This window comes from Cnephaeus nilssonii (genome assembly GCF_951640355.1).
Source record: "Cnephaeus nilssonii genome assembly, chromosome: 3".
NCBI lineage: Eukaryota > Metazoa > Chordata > Mammalia > Chiroptera > Vespertilionidae > Cnephaeus > Cnephaeus nilssonii.
In genome coordinates this window covers 29,979,633-30,003,666 of record NC_137074.1, presented here as the reverse complement: position 1 = coordinate 30,003,666, position 24,034 = coordinate 29,979,633, and the positions used below count along the sequence as shown (strand labels likewise).

At 37.4% G+C, this 24,034-nt stretch overlaps 1 protein-coding gene across 7 annotated transcripts in view; it reads left to right on the top strand.

Moving 5' to 3' along the window:
- MECOM (MDS1 and EVI1 complex locus) overlaps positions 1-24,034 on the top strand; it is a 570,108-nt gene that overhangs the window by 255,944 nt on the left and 290,130 nt on the right. For all 7 annotated transcript variants that reach the window (XM_079766626.1, XM_079766620.1, XM_079766621.1 and 4 more), the window contains exon 2: positions 19,619-19,956. In XM_079766626.1, coding sequence (XP_079622752.1) covers positions 19,619-19,956 — 338 coding nt within the window. The remainder of the gene's footprint in view (positions 1-19,618; positions 19,957-24,034) is intronic.

Here is a 24,034-nt window from a genome sequence, read left to right as displayed (position 1 = left end):
ATGATTTTGCTTTAGTCCAAAGGAATGATGCTAAATTGGGGGGAATTTCAGGTATGAGAACAAGTTGGGTCAGAGATATACATTTGGGGGGTGGGGGACCCAGCTTACAGAAGGCTTAGGTCTACGGGAGCTGAGGGGAGGGAATGCACGTGCATCACGTGTTGTCTGGGGTTTGGCAGAGTGGAGACACCAGTGCTGATGGTGCCCAGATCCCCACACTTAACAGCAGACCCCATAGGTTATTAAAGCTGAGAGCCTATCTGGGAAGATTAGCTGGAGGAAGTGCTTTAACCACGGAGCAAACAGGCAGTCGCTTGATTAGGGCCTCAGACGTGCCATGGCACCGCGGTGTTGGGTTTCCATCTGAACCATTACTGGGATATTTGAGATCTGGAGCTTCGGTTCTAGCCTGACCTTGCATTTGATTTCTGAGTCCATGTGTCAGAAATGGGCCTTGCTCACTCCTCTCAGACTGTGTTTCCCAGCAGTGAGTTTTGTGTCCTTTGTTTTTGGACATTTGAAAGGGATGCTGAGAATGAACCCATATGGTGTTTGTTTAGATGGGGAATCCTAAATCGCTTCTTGTTCTGGGAGAACACAGTAGCAAATATATCTTACAGTAATGTGTTTTAAATCAAAAGGGCTCCATATTTCCCCCTGTGTTTGAATGTGACATTCTTGATCATTCCAGACCCACCTGTCTGAGAACACAGGAATCAAAAACAGGAGTCACTCTCAAATTTCACCTCTATTTAATCCATCACAGAAACATACTGGCTTTTCACTGTATATATATAAAAAAACACACCAGGACATTTAAACAAAGTGACACAGATCATCAGCAGATCAACTGGGAATGACGGCTCAATCAAACAAATGTATGTTGAGAATTTCCACAAGGCAGCCCTTGCAGCAGCCAAGCCAAATTTGTTTAGTATACATGAGTTAGCTGCTTAGAAACATTCGCTATGCTGCATGCCAGATGATGACTTTTCTGGGTAAACATCCATTTAGCAGCATATACCCATCCATGAAAGTGTTGGCGTGATTTTGATCTATTCTCTTGGACTCCTGAAATTATGACTTCATTCCACTGGCAGCCAAGTACCAAACCCACACATGCACAATTTAGGCTAAAATAAAGGGGGAGGGGAAGCTACACACTTATTTCAAAATGTAATATAACCACCCAAAAGGTAGGAGAAACTCTGTAAAATTGACAGCCCATTTCACTTTTCTGACAAGCAATAAAGCAAGCATCATTAAAATGGATGTCAAATTACAGGGCAGGGAAGCAGCAGGGAAAATACCTACCTTGTACTTGGTGTTTGAAATAGCATGTGGCATATTTATCCTACCTCAGTCTAAACTTGGAGGAATTCCTTTTTGGGTTAGGGGGTTGGAGGCTCATTTGTGAAACTGGAATTTCAGAATCGGATCCCAACCAAGTGAGAACATTTGAATTCTTTGGGGTAGGGCGTTTAAAAAATGTGTCATTATTTCTTGTATTTAAGCAATTATTTTCTTTTTAACGGTGTCACTTTAAGAACAGAAAACTCTGTTGAGCACAGTCATTAGGCCAAGAACAAAAGAGTAAAGTGTTTATAAAAACTCAGAAACAAATACCAAAACTTTCCGGTAGAATTTTCTAACTCTGTGCTTACTCTCATCGGCTGTTGTGAAATCCAGCTTGTGTTGTGCATGGTTCAGCTCAATGTTCTAGTTTATCAACCAAAAGCCTCTCTTTCTGATTCTATTCAACTCGGAAATCCCCAATTTGGGGGACATTTTCAAACAGAAAGCTTGAGGATTCCAGTTTTGGACTGAGGGGGTAATTATCTGAAATTTGTTGGGAGAGCTTATTGTTTCCAACCTTTAATCACCTCTAGAAGAGCATTTGGCAACAAACATTTGCTTGAGCAAGTTTTCTGAATGGTCAATCATTTAGAAATCCCCCAGAAAATGTTTCTTTTCCAGTAGTGGCGATGACTTTTGCGGATAACTGCTTCTTTTGAAATCTGTTTAAGATTCAGAGCTGGGTGAGCTACAAAGTGCAGCTTTCAAAAATGAAACTCCTCATAAAGAGCATTTTTTTAAAGTTGATTCCATTTGAATTTGAGCATCTACTATATTCACAGCACTGCAGGGAGGATTTAAAGATCATTGAGACATAACCCTTGCCCTCAAGTAGCTGAAAATCAAAATGGGAAAATGCACGTGAAAACAACGAACTATAACAGCACCATGTAAAGACAGAAGGTTATGTTTTGTGGTACATTTTATATTTGCTGGGATCTACAGAGGAAGGGACTCACTCTGGTTGGGGAGGTGATGAACGTGGAAAGTGGCAACCCTTAGCAGATGAGATGGCATCTGAACTGGATATGAAAGAGTTTCAATGTATAAATCTTAAAGGCTGCCTCTTCCACGAGGCCATCCCTATCTAAAGTTGTCACCTACACATTTCAAATTGTTTTATTTTATTCTGAGTGCCCAAAATTATCTTATTCTCCATCTATGTGTTGGTTTCCTGTCTCCCCCTTCCCAACAGCTATAAGGTTCATTCAAGCAGGGGCATCATGGTCCTAGGTCACTGTTCCATTTCTAGGTCTCAGAACAAGGGAAGGGCGTTCTAGATCAGATGGCTGTCAAGGAAACAATAAAGAGAGAACCCAAGTTCCACAGGATATTCATGGACAAAGAATACATTATTGTAGCTAGATTGTAGGATGCCTTAAAGGCATAAGATGGCCAAATTGATTATGACCAATCACAAAAGAACTTTCTGAGGTCTTCAGAAAGCTGTGACCAATTTTTGGGAGGAAAATTGATAAGCTCTAATCCTCCCAAGTCTTTCTAAAATGGGTGTCGATTTTGACAACCCAGGATAAAACTTTCTTGGGGGAATGGTACACCTTATCAGCATGCATTCAGCCATGAGAGCAGTTGTGTGATATCTTCTTCAATCCCTTTATCCAAAGCTTAAAAATGGGATACATGGCATTGTCCTATTATTAATATTAATGTGCCCCCTAGTGTGGATACACGGGTGCCGGTTTTAAATCCCCAGAGAAAACATTAGTGTACGTGTACATGGACCTTTAGTGGCTTGAGTTTGGGGCAGAATAATCTTAGGGCAAGTGGAGATTTGTTGTAAACAAAAGACTTTGTTTAAATATGAATAAAGAAGAGAACAATAACCTGCCATGCTACCATTTGCTCCAACAATGACAAATTTTATATAGTCCCAAGAATACTATTTATCAAAGCAGTTCCCAGGTATTGGGATGAACCAGAAGCTCTCAACGCGCTGATTGATCACTCTTTGCTCGCAGCTCACTAGGATCACATAGCCACTCCAAAATCAACAGCCTGGAAGAAGATGAAAAGAGGCTTGAAACAAAGGCTGGAATGTTAGGCTAGCAACTGCCTTACATTGCATTGCAGTAAATACATCAACTAATATTCATAAATGTCTAGTCATGATCGGGTAAGAGCATGGAATGAACTGCACATGACAATTCAATTTTCTATCCCCAAAGGAACCCTGGCTACTTATTCCCTTTTGCATACTAAAGCTATGAGGGAACTCTAGGTGGGTTTGCCTGTCTCCTTACCTACTGAACTTCTTCAAACACTTGTATATGTTATCAAGGTAGTGTAAGTAGGTACAGCTTGGGAGTACCTGTCTTATCTCCATCCACCAGCCTAGACCTAGGAGGTGTTTTGGAGATTCACCGACTACACCACAGTAATGGAAGGGCAGCTAGAAAGTTCTTCATGTTCTTCTATCTGCCAGGTGTTTTGCGGCACACCCTCTTTTGAAGCAATGGAATGGGATGTTTGTGTGTGGAGGGGGCGGGGGAGATTAAACTGCTCTATCCAAGAGATAAAGAGATAAATGAATCCCAAGACTTTTTTTTTCCCTTCTCCTTCCAATCTTGGGCTGAAATCATGGAAAAAACTGATCATTTCCCATCATAAAATACTACTTATTGTTCATTGGCCAATAATGTCTCTTTCAAATATAAACCTTCCTCCAACCTTATTAAGTCCAGGCTATTTCCTGCATCATCATAGAAATCTTGACAGGGGAGCATTCTGGAATGAGCTCATCTTTTTATACCATGTCAGTGATCACATTGATCTTTCTTTACATTTGGTTTCAACAAGTGTTTATTGAGAGATTTATTGACAGGGGAGTGGTAGAGAATGAATTGTTTGTGAACCATTTCATCACCTTTTGTTGTACCTGAAAGACACTGACCTTTAAGAGCTATCATCCAAGACCTAGAGGCCTGAGAACCTTTTCTAATAATAATGATAATGGCATTTGTATTTTCCTCTAAAGTTTACAAAAGATGCTCAAATGCTTTATTTATTCTGGTTTTTATTACAGTTTTATGTCAAAAGTATTTTTAAAAACAGTATTGTCTAATAGAAATAGAAATATGAGCCATTAATATAAATTTTAAATTTTCTGATAGCCAATTAAAGAGCTAAAAAGAAACAGGTAGAATTAATTGTACTAACGTATTTTATTTAACTCATTATATTCAAAATTGTATCATTTCAGTAGATAATCAATGTAAAAATTAGTATATATTTTACAATTTTTTGTGCCAAGTTTTAAAAATTAGGTATATAATTTTAAACTTACAGCACCTCTCAATTTGAAGTAGCTACATTTCAAATGTTCAATTGCCTCACGTGTCTAGTGGCTACCATGTTGTGCAAAAATCAGATATGAATAAAGAAACTGAGGCTCAAAGAGATTAAGGGGTTTTCTAGGCTCACATAATTAGTTAGGTATAGTGTTTTGGTTTAAACAGAAATTGTTTGGGTCTACGGTTTGCACATTATATGACTTAACTATGTTCAAATAAATGTGTGAATTTATTTGTGATATTGGGGGTTGAGATTGTAGAACAAAAAGGTGGAGATGTTATGAAGGATGATTTTGTCATACATATATGCAGGCAGTCCTCGGGTTACATTGGATTTGATGTACGTTGTTTCGTGGTTACGTAGCCATCTCCCATTTATTTATAAAAAAAAAAATTCCGTCATTTCGACGTATGTACATATGTGCTTTATGTTTTTTATTATTTATTTACCACAAGTAAAGGTCAGAAATTGTTATATTTATTTTAAATTTTTTTACTGTTTCACTTCATTACTGCTGTGTATGTGCTCCACGTGAGTGACGTAGGTGCTTATGTAGGTGGGTTCTGACTTACAGCGAAAATCGAGTTATGTCGCGCTGTAGGAATGGATCTCCGATGTAACCCGAGGACCTACTGTGTATGTATATATATATATATATATATATATATATATATATATATATATGGATTCTTTATTGCTAGTTATAGAAATGCCACAGAATTTGTATCTTTTAAAATAAGCTCCATATGAGATTTGGATGCACAGCCTGGTTTGGGATAGCTGCTCTAGTCTCTGGATTCCTTTAAGGCTCACCTGCATTTATCCATTCTTTATTTATTTATTAGTTTAATAAGTATTTATTGAACATACACTCTATGCCAGACTCTACCCTGATTGCTGAGGATGCAGCTGGCAGAGTCCCTACCCTCATGAAGCTCACATTGTACAACATACAAAATATGGCTGGTTCATAGCAGGCGCTGTAGTAAATGCTGGTGCAATTAAATTTAGTTGGCCATAATTAATATTGATTTACCAATCACCCTTCCTGGAGGATTCAGTAAAAATCTTGAGAAAAGGACAAAAATATGGGCTACCCATATAAAGATTTGTATTGTCTGTTTTCATTCCTTTTATAACAAATATATTTGAAGAGGTTGAAATATGAGGAGGACATGGTAGAAACTCTGAATTGATGCCATTTGGTTAAATTCATCTATTAGCATGTTGAGTATTTGGAGTGTGTGTGTGTGTGTGTGTGTGAGTGTGTGTATGCATGTGTGCACAAGCATGTATATATTCAGCTTGTACTTTTCCTTCCTTAAGCGGGGCATTTTTACTGTATCCTCAAACAGACTGAGGGCACAATATATGTGATGCCATTGGCACATTTATGTTAAAATTTCCCAAGTTAGAGAAGGAAAAGGAGATACCACTCATTACTTCCAGTACAATTGGCTTGCTTTGGCCTGATGTTTTCAAGTCAACACACTGAATTATTATTACAAGCTAGAGACTTTTCTGGATTCTGGGGATTCTGCAATAAACAGACACCCATGCTCCCCGCCCTCATCACCTTACAGTCAGTGATGTTTTGGTAGAGGTATACTTTAATAAGCTTTGCCACGGGGCTCACTTGAATTTGGGGTGTGCCATCACATGACCCTTTTATGACTCATCGCATATTTATACAAGTTTTTGTTCACTTGTTTCACGTGTGTGTTTTGACTTGAGGCATATAACACTGTTTCTTGGAAGAATTTATAATGTGCTTCTTTTCCACTAGAAGAAAGAGAGTCTGCTCAGCTGGTTTTTCTTCAGCCAAGTGTTTTCATTTGACACTTTAAGCTAGCTAAACTTTGAAGAAAAATGCAGATTTACCCTACTGTTTGAAATGGCGTAGAGATCCAGGAGCGTTAATGTAAAAATTCATAAATCCTTTGTACTATACAAATTAATGACCTGTAACCTTTTTTCCAGGTGACTTATTTTGACTTAACTATGTCCAAATAAATGTGTTTATTTTGGAGCCCTCAATGCTACCCAAAACTGACATGTTAAGCATCTCCCATGGCTCATAATATGCACAAGGGATGTGGACCACCCTCTGTTTTCTCATTATGCCAAATAATGGAAAGTGGAAATCACTCTAATCCTTTCTTCTGTGTCTGCTCTACCTCTGCAAATATGATAAACTCAATCCAATTAAAAGTCATTACCTCGCCAAGGCTCAGCCGCAGTCTATAACCTTTTGTTTCACCATCCTTTCGATTACCTGTCTTCATCACAAGTACAATTTCTAGCCATCTTCCCCTTCAGTTTTCTCTTAAAGAAGAATATCACTTTTACTGTTGAATATTGTAGTCTTGTTTTCTGTACCATTCACGTGACTGTATGCAATGGAGCTTTCTATTATTCAAGTTCATGCTTCCTGGGCACTTATCTCTCTGACTGGATTGTAAATCCTTTGAAATCAGCAATTTCACTTTATTCTTCTTAGTGACCCCCCATGGTGCTTTGCATATAAAAGTCTTGCTAAGATTTAATAGTGATGATGCATATTAAAAAGTTGAATGAAGTAAATCTATTAATATAACAACAATGGCAGCAAAACAACAAAAGCAACAACAGCACAAAGCTTATTAAGTCATGATGTAATTATTCCATAGACTTCAGGTATCTCTCCTACCCTGTGGATTTTCTTTACATTATATACTTTTGATAGAATTAAAACATTCCCATTTTTTTCCTCTCAAGCAGTCATAGTTTACATAGGTTTACATATATTGATCCACAATATAATTGAATCAGCAAGCATCTTAGATGTTTAGGTTAGTAAACTGATAATTTTCTGGCTTCTTTAGCTTTGAGATTCTACAGTGTTATGAAAAATGGGTATTTCAATCAATTATCTTAAAGTTTTAGCAACATGATACCAAAAGATTTTACTTAACTAGCATAGCTATAACCTATTAAAACAAGCAGTTTGTTAAAAAAAAAGATTTATTGGAAAAAATCCATAAAATGATCAGCAAAAGCACAAAACAAAATCGCTGAGATTTTGTTTATTATGGAGCATCATATCTGGGTTTACATGACTCGCTCTATATAATGTTGATAAAATTGGGCAGCAATATATTTTATGCATATACTACTAAATGAAGTTACAAATATCTGGGTTTTTGGCATTTCTTTTTACAAAGCACCTTGTTGAATAAATAGCTCATTCTTTTTGAGATTCTTTTTTCACTATGTAAATACAGCTCTTGAAATTTGCTTTGCTACTTTGGCTTTTGGTTACATTACTTGGACTATCAGAGGCACATGTAGATATTATCTGGGAAAGGACCCTTATTTTTTTGAAAAGTGTGGGATATCAGCAATCAGTAGTACTACCATTTCTTCCGATGACTCTTGCTTTAGATGGGGAGGTTCCAGAATGATCTGGCCAGTCTTCCCTCTGAATACAGCACTATTCTGAGGTCAACCAGAACTATCTCTGGTTTGTTTGGCATAACTTTGCATTCAAACTGGAAGGAAGATAGATGTTGTGGGTCCGGTTGGTGAGATTCATTGTCATGGCAGCCCTACCCGCTTCACAGCAGAACTTTTAGTTTTTGTCCCTGATATAGACCATGCAGAAATGCATTCTTACTAGTTACACGAAAGGGAAGCCATCCACTTCTCCATGCAGTTTGCTCCTGGCTTATTTTGTAATGGAAACGTGGGCAATGTGGTTTTAGAATCTGCTGGTTTTAGAAGCAGTGGGAATAAATCATCCCTGATTTGATGCTCATGTTGCTGTGAAGAATTTGGGGATACTCAGAAATAAATGTGAACTACAAATGCATTTCTATCAAGAATTGAAATCAGTTTTAGTTAATTTAGCACATACGTAGATTTTGTTAATCTAAGGCTAGGGGTTTCTATAATATTGGCATGCCCAATTGCAGTTATTTATACCCAACTCTCAACAGTCTTCACTCTTCCTAAACTCATCCTAGAACTTATTGCATTGCCACGTACTGTTACCATCTCTATCTTTACTACTCGACTCTAAGCCATGTGAGGCAGGAAATTGATCTTATTTATGTCTATATCTAGCCTTAGCAATTTGTACAGTTCCAGGTACAACATGGCACCAGATAAATGTTTTGGAATGGGTAAATGAATAGGTCTGAGAAGTAGCATCTTTGGCAAAGACTATAGCCCCAACATTGGTCATCTAATTCCCCATTGAGTGCTATCAGAGACTACACTTTTGTAGTGTATCCACAAAATGTGAATTGGAATGTGTAGTTGAAGCCTTCACACAAAACCAGTGAAGTCTGGGACATCTGTTTAATCCTTCACTTTTCATTGTATGGAGCCCACCAAAGATTTGGAAAGTCAAGTGTATATTTATTCCACAGAGGAAACTTTATCAACCAGTGCAAAAGTTTACTGGCACTTGCTGGTGATATAATGGGTAGTTTAAATCCTGCTAACTGCAAATAATTTTTCAACAGTGTTTATGATTGTGGTAGAGTTTAGTGAGGCAGAAGTACAGATAACATAAATATTTCGACAAAAGCTGATTGTATTGGAGTCATAAATAAATTAGACCCAGTTTGTAAATAAATTTAGTTTTTGCCAGCAAACATTTATAATCCTCTCTTGCTGCAAACGATAGTAATTTATATAGAAGAGGCCCTGAATGCCTTTCTTTAAAAGTCAGTTCTCATTAGGGGGCAGTGCCTGGTGCCCGTCAAGTGTCTTAGACTGTGTGACTCAATTAGACATGAAGGATACTGTACAGAGCACCCAATGCTACTAGTTATTGTACATGTTGATAATGACAATTTCCAGAGACCATGCATAGTTTGGTAGTCTATGAAGTTGTCATATTATATCATTCCCTTAAATACCTAGCTTGTGTTACCACTTAGCAATGTTGAAATTACCCCGTTTTAAATCATAAGTGCTATTTAGTGTATGTATACACATATGCATAGCACATCTGTTCATATTTTTCTAAAAACATTTTTTTATCAAAGTGTATAATGTTTTCTCAAAAATTTAAAAACACACACACACACCTTCCTTTTATGTTTTTCAATGACATTCCTTCTATCCCCATGGTTTTGAATGATTTTATGTTTACTATGATGTAGTGTTGGGAAACTCAATATGAGGGTCTTTAGAGCTTGGAATGGGAGCAGAAAATTGCACTCTTTGGAACCATCTAAATTTATTTTACTCTGAAGATACTGCATTTGCAATGGAGCCAGAGTCTGTGCTGACATTAAACAAATCAAGGAACTTTTTTCACAGAATGACTTGAAGATCAGAAGTCACTGTTTCTATTACCACGCCTGGTAGAGAACAAGGACCATTGTTCATTTTCAAATAAAATCTAATTTTGAGACTCTAGTAAAAATTTTTTGCACACTCTCTGGTCCTTATCAAAGCAAGAGTGTGGTTAGGTTAGTGTTCTATTGCTTGTTCACATTCCATTTTATCAGCAAGCCATTGCTACAACTCCCTCTTCTGCCAGACACGCATAATTATTTTCTTTTCTTTATGGAGGACTCCTGGCTATAAGAAAGCTCTTCTGCTTTGTAGCAGTGAGAAAAGGCCTGCATCAAGTCAGCTGTGAGAACGCATTTGAACTTACATTCACACTGCTATTCAGTTCTCCCGCACGCCTATCTTTGTTTACTACGTGATGGAAAGTAGAGCAAAAATCTCATTTACTTTTTGATCTTCACCTTTTGGGGGTTGTTTTGAATATTTTCACCCGGTTACTAGTAGAATTCAGCTTCCTTGCTACAAAACACACTTTCCCCCTCTCCTTTCTTTAACTTGTAGCTTTTGAGTTTTGGTCTGTCCTTTGGAGGCAGGAAGGATCTCTGCCAAAAGCCACCAAGCCACACTTAGGTAATTACAATAAACAAGTTGGGGCTCTCCTTTCACGTGCAGGGCCGAACGAAGCAGAGCTGTGGTCAAAGGGATCCCAGTTGCTCCTCCATTAGCAGGGGCACATTAATGCGCCCTCATGCTCCCCTCTCCCCGCCCCCCTCCTTTAAACACTTATTTGTAAGGAAGCAAATCAGGTCACTCTTTAGCATGTGAAGAGCTACAGCTTTCTTCTGAAACCACCATCAACAACATAAACAAATTAGAGGTAGTAAACCACACATTCTGCCCACACGTAAACCACAGTCCTCACCAGAGGGCAGTCTACTTAATGTGAGAATAACAGCCCAGTTTTATAAGCCTCTACTGGGAATAAATTCCAGTTTCACTGGTTAGAGCAAAGTTAGGCAGCCAGAGAACAGTCTCTCCTAGGTTACAGGTTGGGAGAGATCAAACCAACTCTCAGTGTCTTTCCAGGAAATACATTTTATAAGTTTTTGACACACCAAACCTTGACCATCCTTTGGATTTCATTGCATAGAACTGGGATTACTTGAGTGGAGTGCCCTTGGGGCTGAACTTGTCCCTGTGCTTATTTTATGGATGGGGAAACAGGGACTCTCAAACTCTGACTCTAAAGGTTACTCTGGGCACTGGAGGCATATTATTAGATCCAGACGGCTAGGCCAGGGCTTATGCCACTCCTGTTGGACCCAAATGCAAGTGGCATAGTTTACAATCCCCATCTTGACCCATATGGGAGCTGTAAAATATCCTCTATACCTTCCTGATGCTGACAGGCTTCCTTTCCTGACAATGGTTAGTCCTCAACTAATGTGTCCAGCCCTAAACTAATGTGTTCCGTCATCAGTAAATTCCTGCCTGTGATAGTCTTTTCTTAAATACCTGTTTAAACAGTAATTTAGATAAGAGTGTCCCATTTGTGTGCAACAGGAAATGCCTGCCTTCTTTTAGATACGCTGGCAAATAATTACTGTAGATACGGTTTGAATACTGAAAGGCTGTACTCTGGTCATTTCAGACTGCCTGAGGAGTCACCACCCAGTCTGCTGCGGCATAATCCCAGGGCATTTCAATTTTACTCTAAATAAAACTGAAGGAAAATCACTTTGGGAAAATAAAAAGCTTATGAGAAAAGCCATCAGGTCAAAAGGTGCCAAAAGTCTCTTAAAAATGTGTATTACTAAAAGAAAGTCAGGGCACGTAGTCATAATGTAAAAAGAAACACTATCTGATATATGATAAGTCTGTTCTTACCTGGTCACTCCAGTGGGTATTGGTGATCATGGCTCCCTAACAACAGAATAAGCCAAACATTAACCAGATCATGTTTTTCCTTGGAGTAGTACTCATAGAGATTTAACGCCCTTATTTTAGCTGTTTTAGATTCTGTAAATAGATACCAAAGGGCTTTACTGGTACTTGAACTATGAATTTTCTGGAAATTTATTTCCATAACCATTTTTTAAAAAAAGCTTAGTTCCATCTCTGTAGAAGAACTTTTGCAAGTGGTCAAAAGCATTTCAGAATAGCTTAGAAGCCACCAGTTTAAGTCCCAAACCATATTTGTTTAGTGAAATGTCTGTGAAATCCCTAGGAGGGTGGAGAAACTCTTAACCAGATTTAAAAGCCACAGAACAAGCAAGAAATATGCCACATCCTAGGAGAAAGACAAATGTTTGCTCATCGACTTGGTCCCTTACTTTCAGTTCATGCGATATTCTTTGCTATCTCCCTTGTTTGTCTCTCCACACTCTTCCGTACATTTTAGGGCTTCTTGACAGCCCATAAATGAAATGCTTTTGGGAGGTCCTGGGAGGAAAAGTTCCACAAGGAAGAGGTGGAATAGCATGGTACCAGGAAGTAGCAAATACTGGAGATGCAAGGAAGCTTAAAAGGTCATTAAAAAAATTCCATGTGCCAAGCCATGTTGATAGACTAGTTCACAAAAATAATGGTCTCTAGAGACAAAAGTCTATAAATGCAGTGTAGTGTCAAAAGATCCATGGAGGTCTATTTTCTTCTCACCTCTCTCTGGAGGCAGCACTTTCTGAAGACCACGTCCGTCAGCAGCTTCTCATTTCCATAGATGCCTCTATTGTATAAGCCTGTGCCTCTGGACCCTTACGACGGTCCTTCCAATCTACTTGAAGTTGGTCTCCTGGAAGTGCATTTTGCTTACTTTTACTAGTTTCTTTTCTTCCTTTCTTTGGGATCTTAAACATCATTATCTTGGGGCCATTCTCACAGAATATTCTGCTGGCCAGTTCAGAGTCTCCTTCTTTGTTCTGTTTGTGTGTCTGGCATGACGGGCTCCACCCTTTCCCCCAGCCCAGCATGCATTTATTGGCTTTGTTGCTGGTGCGCAGAGCTGGTTCCTGAGGTCCTCTGCCTTCTCCCAAACAGGCTGCTGTAACCGCTCTGGAATTGTCCTAACAAGGGAAGAAGAGCACGTCCGGTTTGAATTTGGGAAGGAAATTGATGTCTTCCCCCGCCCTTCCCTGCCCCATCATTAGCAGGCACCGACTCATGGCCTCGTGTTCATGTGCTCACGTCCTACCAGGAGGTCCCTGGTGGGGCTTGAGGTTTGGCAGCTCCTCCTCTCCTCCTCGAGCTGGGCACGCATCCTCAGCTCTCAGCCACGTGTAATCCTTCCTGTCTGCTTGCAAGTTGGGCACAAAGTACTGGCGCTTGGGCCCACCCTCTTCTTTAGTAGCAATTAACCTTTACTACAGAGCTTCCTTTGAAGTTTGCTCATGTTTTTATTACAAAACTGCAATGAGGAACATAATGGGGGGAAATGTCTAAATTTCTGAGTTACCTAATCTGTTCAATTCCCTAGCTGGTCTCCTCCTGGCAGTTGTTTCTTGTAGTTATGATCTCAACCAGTCTGCCTGAGATCTCAAACCATGTTTCTGTCTCAGCCTATTTTTAAGATTAGTGAGCTATTACACACACACACACACACACACACACACACACACACAGCAAATGCACAGTGTGTGCATTGGGAGGATGTTTTATATGCATATGTGTATATAGCTGAGTATAAAGAACTGATTTCTTGCTTAGTGCCTACAGAAATCAGCCTTGCTTTATTGCCACACTACCCATCGATGCTTTTAATATTAATATTAAACTCTGTTTAGTAGTTAAATATTTTCTATCAATGAACTAATGTGAAGAGTAGAAAGAAAAAAATATTTATGTTAGTACCATTAATGATAATGCTGAGTGATAAGTATGATGACGGGTACTGAATTGCTATTAATGGTGAAACTCAGGATTTTGAATGGCATCTGCCCAGAAGATTTGCAGTTAAACTAGGCAGAGAAGCCAAGTGAAACAAATGGTGAGTTATATAAAACCCACAAAAAGAGAAGGCATTTTAGGCCAGCCTTGCAAATAAGAACCAAAGAATTACGAGTGAAATGGCTTTTTTTCTCCTAGCTTGCTGCTCACAGGAGCTCAAATAAATGAAATCATTTTTCTCTGCTTTTCACTCAGCAGTAAATCATTAGAGATCCAAGGTTGGTAGAAAAGCAACTGTGGAACTCAAAGAAAATATAAGAGAATCTTCTTTTTTCCCCTCTTAGGATAGGTAAGGACTTTCTAAGAGGAAAATCACAAAGGAAAAATACGGTTTATTCCATAAAAGTTAAACATTTTATACAATAAAAACCTCATTAAAAAACCAAATGATAAATGACTTACTGTAGAAAGTAGCAAAAATTATATCAAAAGGTTAAATTTTATTATTATTAATACAACAGACCAATAAAAGCCCAATTAAAAATGGACAAAAACAACAAATAATTTGCAAAAGAAGAAATATGAATGAAAAAAGAATTAGTCTCATTAACCACTGAGACGTGAATTAAAGCAAGAATAAATGTATAATCTTTTCAATTGTGTCAATAAATTTTCAAAACAAGACATAATAATAAATGCCAATGTAGTTGGTAGGAGTATAAGTTGGTATACACCCCCAAAAAGCAATCTGTTAATATTCAATGAGCTTTCATATAGGAATCTAACCTAAGGAAATTAAAATGGACAAATATAAATATTTATATGAAAGAATGTTTCGTTCAGTGGTATTTATAGTTATCAGAAAATTAAAAGCAACAAAAATAAATGCTATGGAAATAGTTCAGTTATCATGGATTCATATAATGGAATATTATGCAGTAATTAAATTTAGTCTAGAAAATATTTTTTGAAACATAAGGAAATGTTCATAATAACATATCAAGTGAAGAAACAGAAAAACAAACTATTCATGTAACATGGTCACAATTTGGAAAACAAACTAACCAACTTTAAATAATATATTTTTTAAAAAGGGTAGAAGGGAGGACTGGATTTGGACACCTGGGGCTAGACTCCGTTGACTTTGGCTATACTGTTTAGCATCCTTGAATATCAGCTTCCAGATTTGCAAGATGGAAGGTTATGCTTCTCACCGTGTTTTCTCACTGGGTTGTGAGTGTCAAAATGAGAAAAATAAAACATGGCTCAGTGGTTGAATGTCGACCTATGAACCAGGAGGCCACGATTTGACTCCTGGTCAGGGCACATGTCCAGGATGCAGGCTCCATCCCCAGTGTGGAGTGTGCAGGAAGCAGCTGGTCAATGATTCTCTCTCATCATTGATGTTTCTATCCCTCCCTCTCTCTGTGAAATCAATAAAAAATGTATTTATAAAAATGGGAAAACATAGATACAGTTATGAAAGCAGTTATTATTATTATCTATATTATTTCTGAAATTTCCTCTTTGCAGATTCTGATTTTGTTTTCAAAATGGAAGTCACCTCAAGTGGGAACCTATGTGATTCAAAGAGTCATAGAAAGACATACAATCTAATCCAAGTGTGTGCTCTTGTTGGGTCTCTGGGGATATTAGAGCATTTAAATTTTGAATTGAAGAGGTTGATTTCCAAGCTGTTTTCCCAAGTCATTTGCCTCAAATCCAACAATAAATTTGTCTTCTGTCCTCACTCAGTTAATGACACACCTAAAGGATGCATGAAACAAATTCCAGTAGCAGGCAGCTCAGCTCCAAGAAGTTATAAGGGTTATTTATCTTTATGGACCACTGATGTATATAGCATTTATTACCTGATACTTACCTATTGTAAATGTGCCCAATCTGTCAGTGTGATATTTGAGCAATGCTTTAATTAACTGTAGCTATAGCTCAGGGAGAGGAACTACCATTTTTTCTCCAATAACACAGATTTAATGGAGATATGATAATTGAGGTAGTTTATCATTGAGATGAAATGTTTTACCAGCTTTTGGGATAGTTCTTGAGTAACATACATGAATGCATGAGTTTATTTTGGTTTATGCAAATATTCAACACAGTGTGAGAAACTGCATTTGCTATTGAAAATTTCATAATGCTAGATTACATTAAAATATTGTTTCCTGTTTTGATACATAAAACTCAGCAGGTTTATATTTCCTTTTTTTTTTTTGTCACCACAGCCCTTTTTATATTTAATTCTTTTTTATTCTTTTTATATTTAATTCTGATGACACTAGATTAAAGGTGGTTTGAAAGCAAATCGCCTGAGTTTGCATATACATTTAATGCCACATGTGGATGAATAGGACCCTGAGTCTGTCTCCTGGATTTTCTGGACCTATATAAGTTGTTCTTTAGGTTTAATTGGAAATTTTTGCCATTGTAAGCAGACCTGCATTCAGGCTTTAAATTCAAATTCTTCTGTGCAATAACCTGGGCCTACAAGTATTTTGTCTCCACAGGAATTGAAATCCAAATGCATTCATTTAAATTATGCATTGGGAGAGTTTATGGGTAATTCAAAGGTCATGGATCAGCTATGCCAGTGGGAGGGCCCAGATGGGTTTGACTCTATCCTTTTTTTAAGATTTGGGATCACTTTGATGGAACTGATGGTAGGACTGATTTAACCCTTTGAGGAAGTAGGGGAATTTCTACCGACCTTGAATAGATAATTACTAGAGGAAATAGTTCTATTTATTTGGATGCCTTTTGGTTTCCTGCTGCTTAAATGGACGAGTCTACAGATTACACAATGTCTTCCGATTTATAGCACTCATTTACAGAGAAAAACAAAATGTTCACAATGGGTGACAAATCCCTTTAAGAATCTATAAAGCAACTCCACATTTGCAGTCGTTAAATGTTACAATTCTAAAGAGATACTTTTATATGTTTCTAGTTCTATCAAGAGTGCTAGTGAACTTTTGGCTCTTCAGCTGAAGTGCAAAAACTCCCTGAAGGACAAAACAAGATAGACTTTATCAAGGGTGTATCAAGGGTGTTTGGACCTTGAAGTGTATTTCTCTGATAATGTATCTTTGGGGCATTGTTAGAATTGTTTCTTTTGAAGTTGTGTTTGGAGAAAAGTTTGTAATCTGTTGTGGCCCATCTCTATGGGATTAAAGGTGCTTTTCAGGATCAAAATAGTTTCCTATATTTGATAGAAAAATATTGATTTGGTTTAATAGTTTAATAAAATTGTTAGGTTAGTTATCTATTTCTTAAGTATCTACTAAGCACCTGTATGCAGCTCACCAGGGGAATTCTGACTCTTGGAGAAGTGTGAGCTCTGAGACTTCCATGCAAGGCCTTGTTTCATAGCTGGGACTCTGAGAATCATTCGCTTTAAACTCCAAGTAGCAATGCACAGCATTATGGGATCATCAGACCAAGCAGAGACATTATGTAACAACTCAAGGAAGGAGGATACTTGTGTTAAATGATATGGTAAGGGGACAAGTTAGGACTTGACCTGGGAGGCTGACTAGAAGTTGGATGGGCAGAGGGGAGCAGAAATAGGTAACTGGGCAGGCAGAACCACAGAGAAAGTATTCACTGAGCTTGGGAAACAGGGGCCTCTTATTGAACAGTCAGAGAGAAAGGGACAATGGTTTTAAAATGAGATTTTATTCTAAGTTTCAGAACTTTAGATTTTTACCTGTGGGCACTGGGAATGATTGGGGACTGTACCATGGGGAAATATGTGTGCCAGGAAGATTCCTAAGTCCAGCAGCATTGTACAGGCCTAGAGCTGAGGGATACTGGAAAAAGCCTGGAGGTCTGAGACCAATTTACTAGCAGAGAACTGTTAGAAATTCAGGAATGACAACGTGGGTTGAAAAAAATGGGATGAAGGTGAAAATCGTGCAAGAAGAATTGACAACCTTTAATGACTGAATAGCTTGGAGGATGAAGGAGAGAAAATGTCCATGTTATTTTAGGATACTGAACATGGCTAATTAGGGGGAAATAGTATTCCTAATGGAAGTGGGCAGGAGACTTGATTGAGGGCAGAGGATAATGTGCATGATTTTGGATATACGGAACCTGAATGATAACAAGTTTGTATTTTGGGAACAAATGTCTCATAGGAATCCAGTTCTATGCTTGGTTTAGATGGAATTATCTCATTGTTTCAATCAAGAACCAAGCACTTCCTTAGAAAGATACTTTTGCATGTGCTATCATTTTCATTTTAGAAAGCTTAAAGAGGATTCAGTACTTGATGGCAATTGTTATAGTTACTTAACTTCCATCAAGAATCAGAGAAGGAATTGGGGCTAGAACTCAGGTTTTCTACCCTCTAGCCCAGTGGTCGGCAAACTCATTAGTAAACAGAGCCAAATATCAACAGTACAACGATTGAAATCTCTTTTGAGAGCCAAATTTTTTAAACTTAAACTTCTTCTAACGCCACTTCTTCAAAATAGACTCGCCCAGGCCGTGGTATTTTGTGGAAGAGCCACACTCAAGGGGCCAAAGAGCCGCATGTGGCTCGGGAGCCGCATTTTGCCGACCATGGCTTTAGCCCAATAAGCTATCTTGGAAGACTTTAGTAATTCATAGAACTGCAGGTTGCGTAGAATCTTAAGTCATCTACTCTAGTCACCAACCTGAAACTAGAATTCCTCCATTCCATTTGTAGCTCTGGTTATCTAGGCTATATTAGATCCCCTGCAATGGCAACTTAAGGCAACTCATTTTCCCTTTGAGTGGCTCTGATTGAAATATTTTTTTTCTTATAATTTTAACCCATTTTTCTTAGTCCTCCCTGGAAAGGCCTACAAATCAAATCAATCACATATAATTCGTAGACTATAGTCCGAGTGGACAAGAACCATATGTTCATTTGCTTTAAGAATAGCTGAAATCCCCTTCAACTGGTAAACAAGCTTAGTCATTGTTCTTTATAATTTCCCTTTATCCCCAAGAAGTTGCATAAAGATCTTCAGGTCTGACATGGTGTACTCCTTTCCTTCTTCCCCATTTCCCCTCTAGAAATCTCACCTAATTTCCTTAATGATTTTTGCTTTTACAAATATCCAGAGGAATCACTAGCTTCAAGTAACTTTAATGATGTTCTCTGTGGAAGTTACTGAGGCAAGAGAATACCAAGGGCTTGGCAATGTGTTTGAAATGGGAAAGGAAAAATAGAGAAAGAACAAACATAAATTAATATTCCAACAAATAATCCTGCCACAAATTTAAGCCTTGTTGCACATGGCAGCCTTTGGAATCTTTGATGACTCTCCTACAATTTAGTCCAAGATACGAGTGCTTGTATCTGTCCAGTTGAGTGCATGATACAATTTTCTAATACATTGTTAAATGCTATTAGCTCCCACTCTGGGATGGTTTGTAGGGTGATAGGTACACGCTGTTTTATTTCTTATCTCTACTTTATTCATACCAATAATTAAATTGCTGATTGTTTCCCAGATGGATCATGGGTTGAATTGGCCCATGAGAATATTATTGACTGTTGGATATTAATTCATTTGATTTATGGATTCACTGCAGATAAACCAAAGAAGCAATAATCCACCCCCCTCCATCTGTGAATAACAGATTTTAATGCAGGCCGATTTTTAACAATGATCCTTCCCTATTTTATTTTTCAAAGAAGAACAACATTATAAAGTAACTACCTAGCTGTGGGATTTTGTTTCTTCTAAATTAGCAGGAATTCATGAAGTTTATTATTTATTTACAGGTAATGAGTGTGTCTATGGCAGTTACCCTGACATTCCTTTGGAAGAAATGCCAGATGCAGATGGAGTAGCCAGCACACCCTCCCTCAATATTCAAGAGCCATGCTCTCCAGCCACATCCAGCGAAGCATTCACTCCAAAGGAGGGCTCTCCTTACAAAGCCCCCATATACATCCCAGATGATATTCCCATTCCTGCTGAGTTTGAACTTCGAGAGTCAACTATGCCTGGAGCGGGACTAGGAATATGGACCAAAAGGAAGATTGAAGCAGGTGAAAAGTTTGGGCCTTATGTGGGAGAGCAGAGGTCACACCTGAAAGACCCCAGTTATGGATGGGAGGTAAGAATATATTTTATTATCACATGTATACACATTCCGATGTGTGAGGAAGAGATTACTTTTTTAAATGTAACATAACATAAGCAAATTCCATTTGTTGCAAAATTTCTTCAAATAGATCTTTAAAGTGAACCTACTTTAGAGTGTCACTTCTTGATAGAAACAAAAGTGTTGTTTTAAAGGTGTACAGAGAGTATGATAGAAAGGAACTCAACTAATGAATGGTCAGAGAATAGTAACAATTGGAAACATCCCAAATATTGTTTCTATAATTAATATTTGGAAACATTATATATGGCCATTCAGATAGTATGTGGCATAAGAAAACAAATGTCATCATATGGTTTTTTAAAAAATATATTTGTTTTGATTTCAGAGAAGAAGGGAGAGAAAGAGAGATAGGAACATCAATGTTGAGAGAGAATCATTGCTTGGCTGTCTCCTGACTGGGAATCCAACCGTGACCTCCTGGTTCACAGGTCGATGCTCAACCACTGAGTCATGTTGGCTGGGCCATATGACATGTTTATCATATTTTCTTTGGGAAATGCATGGAAAATTGGAGAAACATTTGTTTTCTCCATTTTGTGGCTGAATTAATTTGGTTTTACATGTTAATTTTGCTCTGTGTTCTTTTAATATATTTTGCATCTCCTGATAACCCTGCTATGATTCTACATGCTTTTAGAATGTGAGTGCTGTACTTCATTCTGTGATGATTCTTTATATTCAAATAGATTTAATAAATAATTCATGAATAAAAATGACAGCAAAAGACAATATGAAAATCAGTCCCTAGTTTCAGCTGTACTTTTCACAGAATCCATCTGACAATATCTAACAATGAGCAGTTATGGTCTGATTTTGAAAGCTAAGTAAATTATATTTCCATAGGACAAATAACTATGTTATTCTTCTGAGTTTATAATTTTGTACATACTCAGCAGATATATATTGAATATATACTTCCCATTTATTTTTATAACTTGAAAACTTTTGTGGTTAATTCATAGCATCTAATTTCTGGAAAATCTGAATATCTGGAAAACTTGTAGGCAATTTCTGCATTAGCAAGGAAGAGTTTTTTTGGAGATGTGATTAACCTTTGGTTTTACAGTATTTCAGTTAGATAGAAAGTGGATGAAGTAGATTTATTTGGTGTGTTCTTTTAAATTCATGATCATTTAGTAGAATATCAGGTCAGCTTTTTAAATGAAAATAAATATGCCAGGACTTAATTTTAAATAGTTGTCCCTTTGCTTTATGTGTATCCACTTGTGATACCTGTTCAAAATGCTGGAATAACAATTCCTGTTCAAATTCCAAAGTGCCAAAAGTTAAGATCCGGATTTGGTAGGAAGACAAGGCAGAAATCCTTTCTTAGTTCTGTCCTTAGCTGCAGCTCTGGTAAAGTTGTAATTTAGCTACATTGCCTTTAGACATGTATATTGATAAGAGTTTTTTTAAAAACTCACTGTAGCATTAACTGATATGTGAGTTGAATACATTTTAAACCAAATGCGTAGAACTCTACGTCATTATTGTTCTCCTTAAAATAATGTCTATAAACATTCTAATAATAAGTAACTGATTAAACTTTTATTACAAATCTTTAGAGTTAAACAACAAGTGCAGTGCTGCTCGAGATTATCCAGAAGGCTTGGAGTAAAACAAAGCTTAATAGTGAAATTATTTTGCAATTACAGGGTTGGTAAATGCAGGGCTGTGCCTCTTTAGACAGGATACCTATGCGATGGGGGATGAGCTTGGAGGAAATTCTTCATCTAGAGGAAATTTTAAAATAACTATAATTTTCTTCTCCTTGGAGTAAAACGTCTTCAATACATACATGGGCAAATATCTACCTCTAGAAATGTGGAATGATTCTTTTCCTTACGTCAAAACTGAGTAATTTTTATTGTTTGGAATTCAAGATACCTCTAAAAATAGTTCATGACTCATTGGCTAAGATCACCCATTGCCTCCCTCTACCTCAGGAATTCAGTTGTCAATTCATTAGTTTTCTTTACCATTTCAAGGGTTACCGTCACTTTTGAGAATGGATTTTCTACTCTAGCTGTATTATGAACAAAACCAGAGAAAGCACTTTTTGGCAAACTTGTTATCCATGGAGGAAGCAGTTAAGTTCTTTACTTTAGGGTTTTTGTTTTTTCAATTTTACCCTAGTTAATACAAAATCCAATCCTGGTTACCAAGCACACTTCTATAAAGGCATCTCACCCTACTCCTTAATGCTCAATTTTCCTTGTTCTTGTGTCATATTTACCATCAACTGTAGCTGATTTCCCTCCTATTTGGTTAGACAGATAATTGTAGTATAACCTCTCTTTTGATAATCCTTCAATTTCAAAAATAAAGGATTTAGGCCAGGGAAAATAAACACGAACAGAGGAAATCCAGATTCAGCAAACAATTATTGAGGACCTACTGTGTGTCAGATTCTGTACTAAATGTTTCCCTACAGGAACCCATCCTATCGGGACTGAACAAATCATGGCAATCTCCACTCCAGTACTATCCTTGATCTTTTCTTCCTACAAAGTTCCCCTCCTTGTACATTTCCTGTATAATAAATTGCATTACCATCTGTCCAGTTGCTCAAGCAAAAAAATGGGTCATGTTTGACTCTACTCTTTCCCATACCAAGCATGTCTGATTCATAGTTCCCATATTATATCAAGCCTTCATTCTTTGCACACATTGGTCTCCCCACCTGGTTGAAACCTCCTTTTCCTTCCCATCCTTAGCAAGTTTCTACTTATTCTTCAAGTTCTCTTCTTCTGTGACACTACCCCTGACTTTTCTAGTCACAATTTAGTAATGCTTAAATGTTGTCCCACCATAATATCAGATAAACCCATATACTAAAGACCATAAAGCATTGTCCAGCATCCAAATTATTTGGCTAGCTTCCCTAAAAGAATGAAGTATCTTTTGAGAGCTTGCATAGTTTTATTCTTTAAGTGTGATGTCTTGATTGAGTTCACTCTGTGGTGCTATCCAATGCTAACTACATTATCTGAAATATCTAGACTGGAATAGTCACCTCAGGTTGCTATAACAAAATACTATAGACTGAGTGGCTTAAACAACAGAATTTTATTTTCTCACAATTATGGAGGCTAGGGAGTCCAAGATCAAGGTTCCAGATGATTTGATTTCTGCTAAAGACTCTCTTTCTGGCTTAGAGATGGTTGCCTTCTTGCTGTCTTCATATGGCCATTCCTAAGTACTTCTTGCACACACACACACACACACACACACACACACACACACACACACAGAGAGAGAGAGAGAGAGAGAGAGAGAGAGAGAGAGAGAGAGAGAACCCTACTTCTCTCTGGTGCCTCTTAGATCAGGACCCCATCAATATGACCTCATTTATCCTTAATTGCCACCTAAAGACCCTTTCTTAATTTAGTCAGTCACAATGGGGGCTAGGGCTTTAACACATGGGTTTGGAGAAGATTCAAACATTAGTCCATAACACAGACATTTAACAAATAATTGATCAAGAAGAAAATGAGTGGATGAATGAATGAATGAATGGATATAGTAATCAAGGAGTGGGGGCTGAGGTAGGTCTATGGAAAAGGCTAAGATCTCAATATTAGACATGGAGACTCGTCTTAACTCAGCTGCTTCTGTGTAATTCTAGGGAAACTACTCAAAATCAATTGATTCCTGCACTTTTATTTGACAAATGGGACAATAATAACTGTCACAAATCATTAGTTGTTCTATAATTAAAATGAAGTAAGGAGATATGGTAGTCTTTCTTAAAAAAGTTTTTAAAAGAGAAAGCTCAATGATAATACTGCAATTGGGGGTCATCTTTTTGAACCCTATTTAAACAATGTTTAAAAAGTTAAATATATTTTCCCATAAAGGCATTTTTTGAAAGTCATTTAAGTTTATATTATAGAGAAATAGGGTATTTTTGAAAATATGGTTTATAGATCAAAATATTCAGTTAAGGAAAATAAGGCATAGATATTGAAAATATCATATGTGTAATTTCTTCAAAACTAGTATTGATTTAATAAAGAGAAACTTT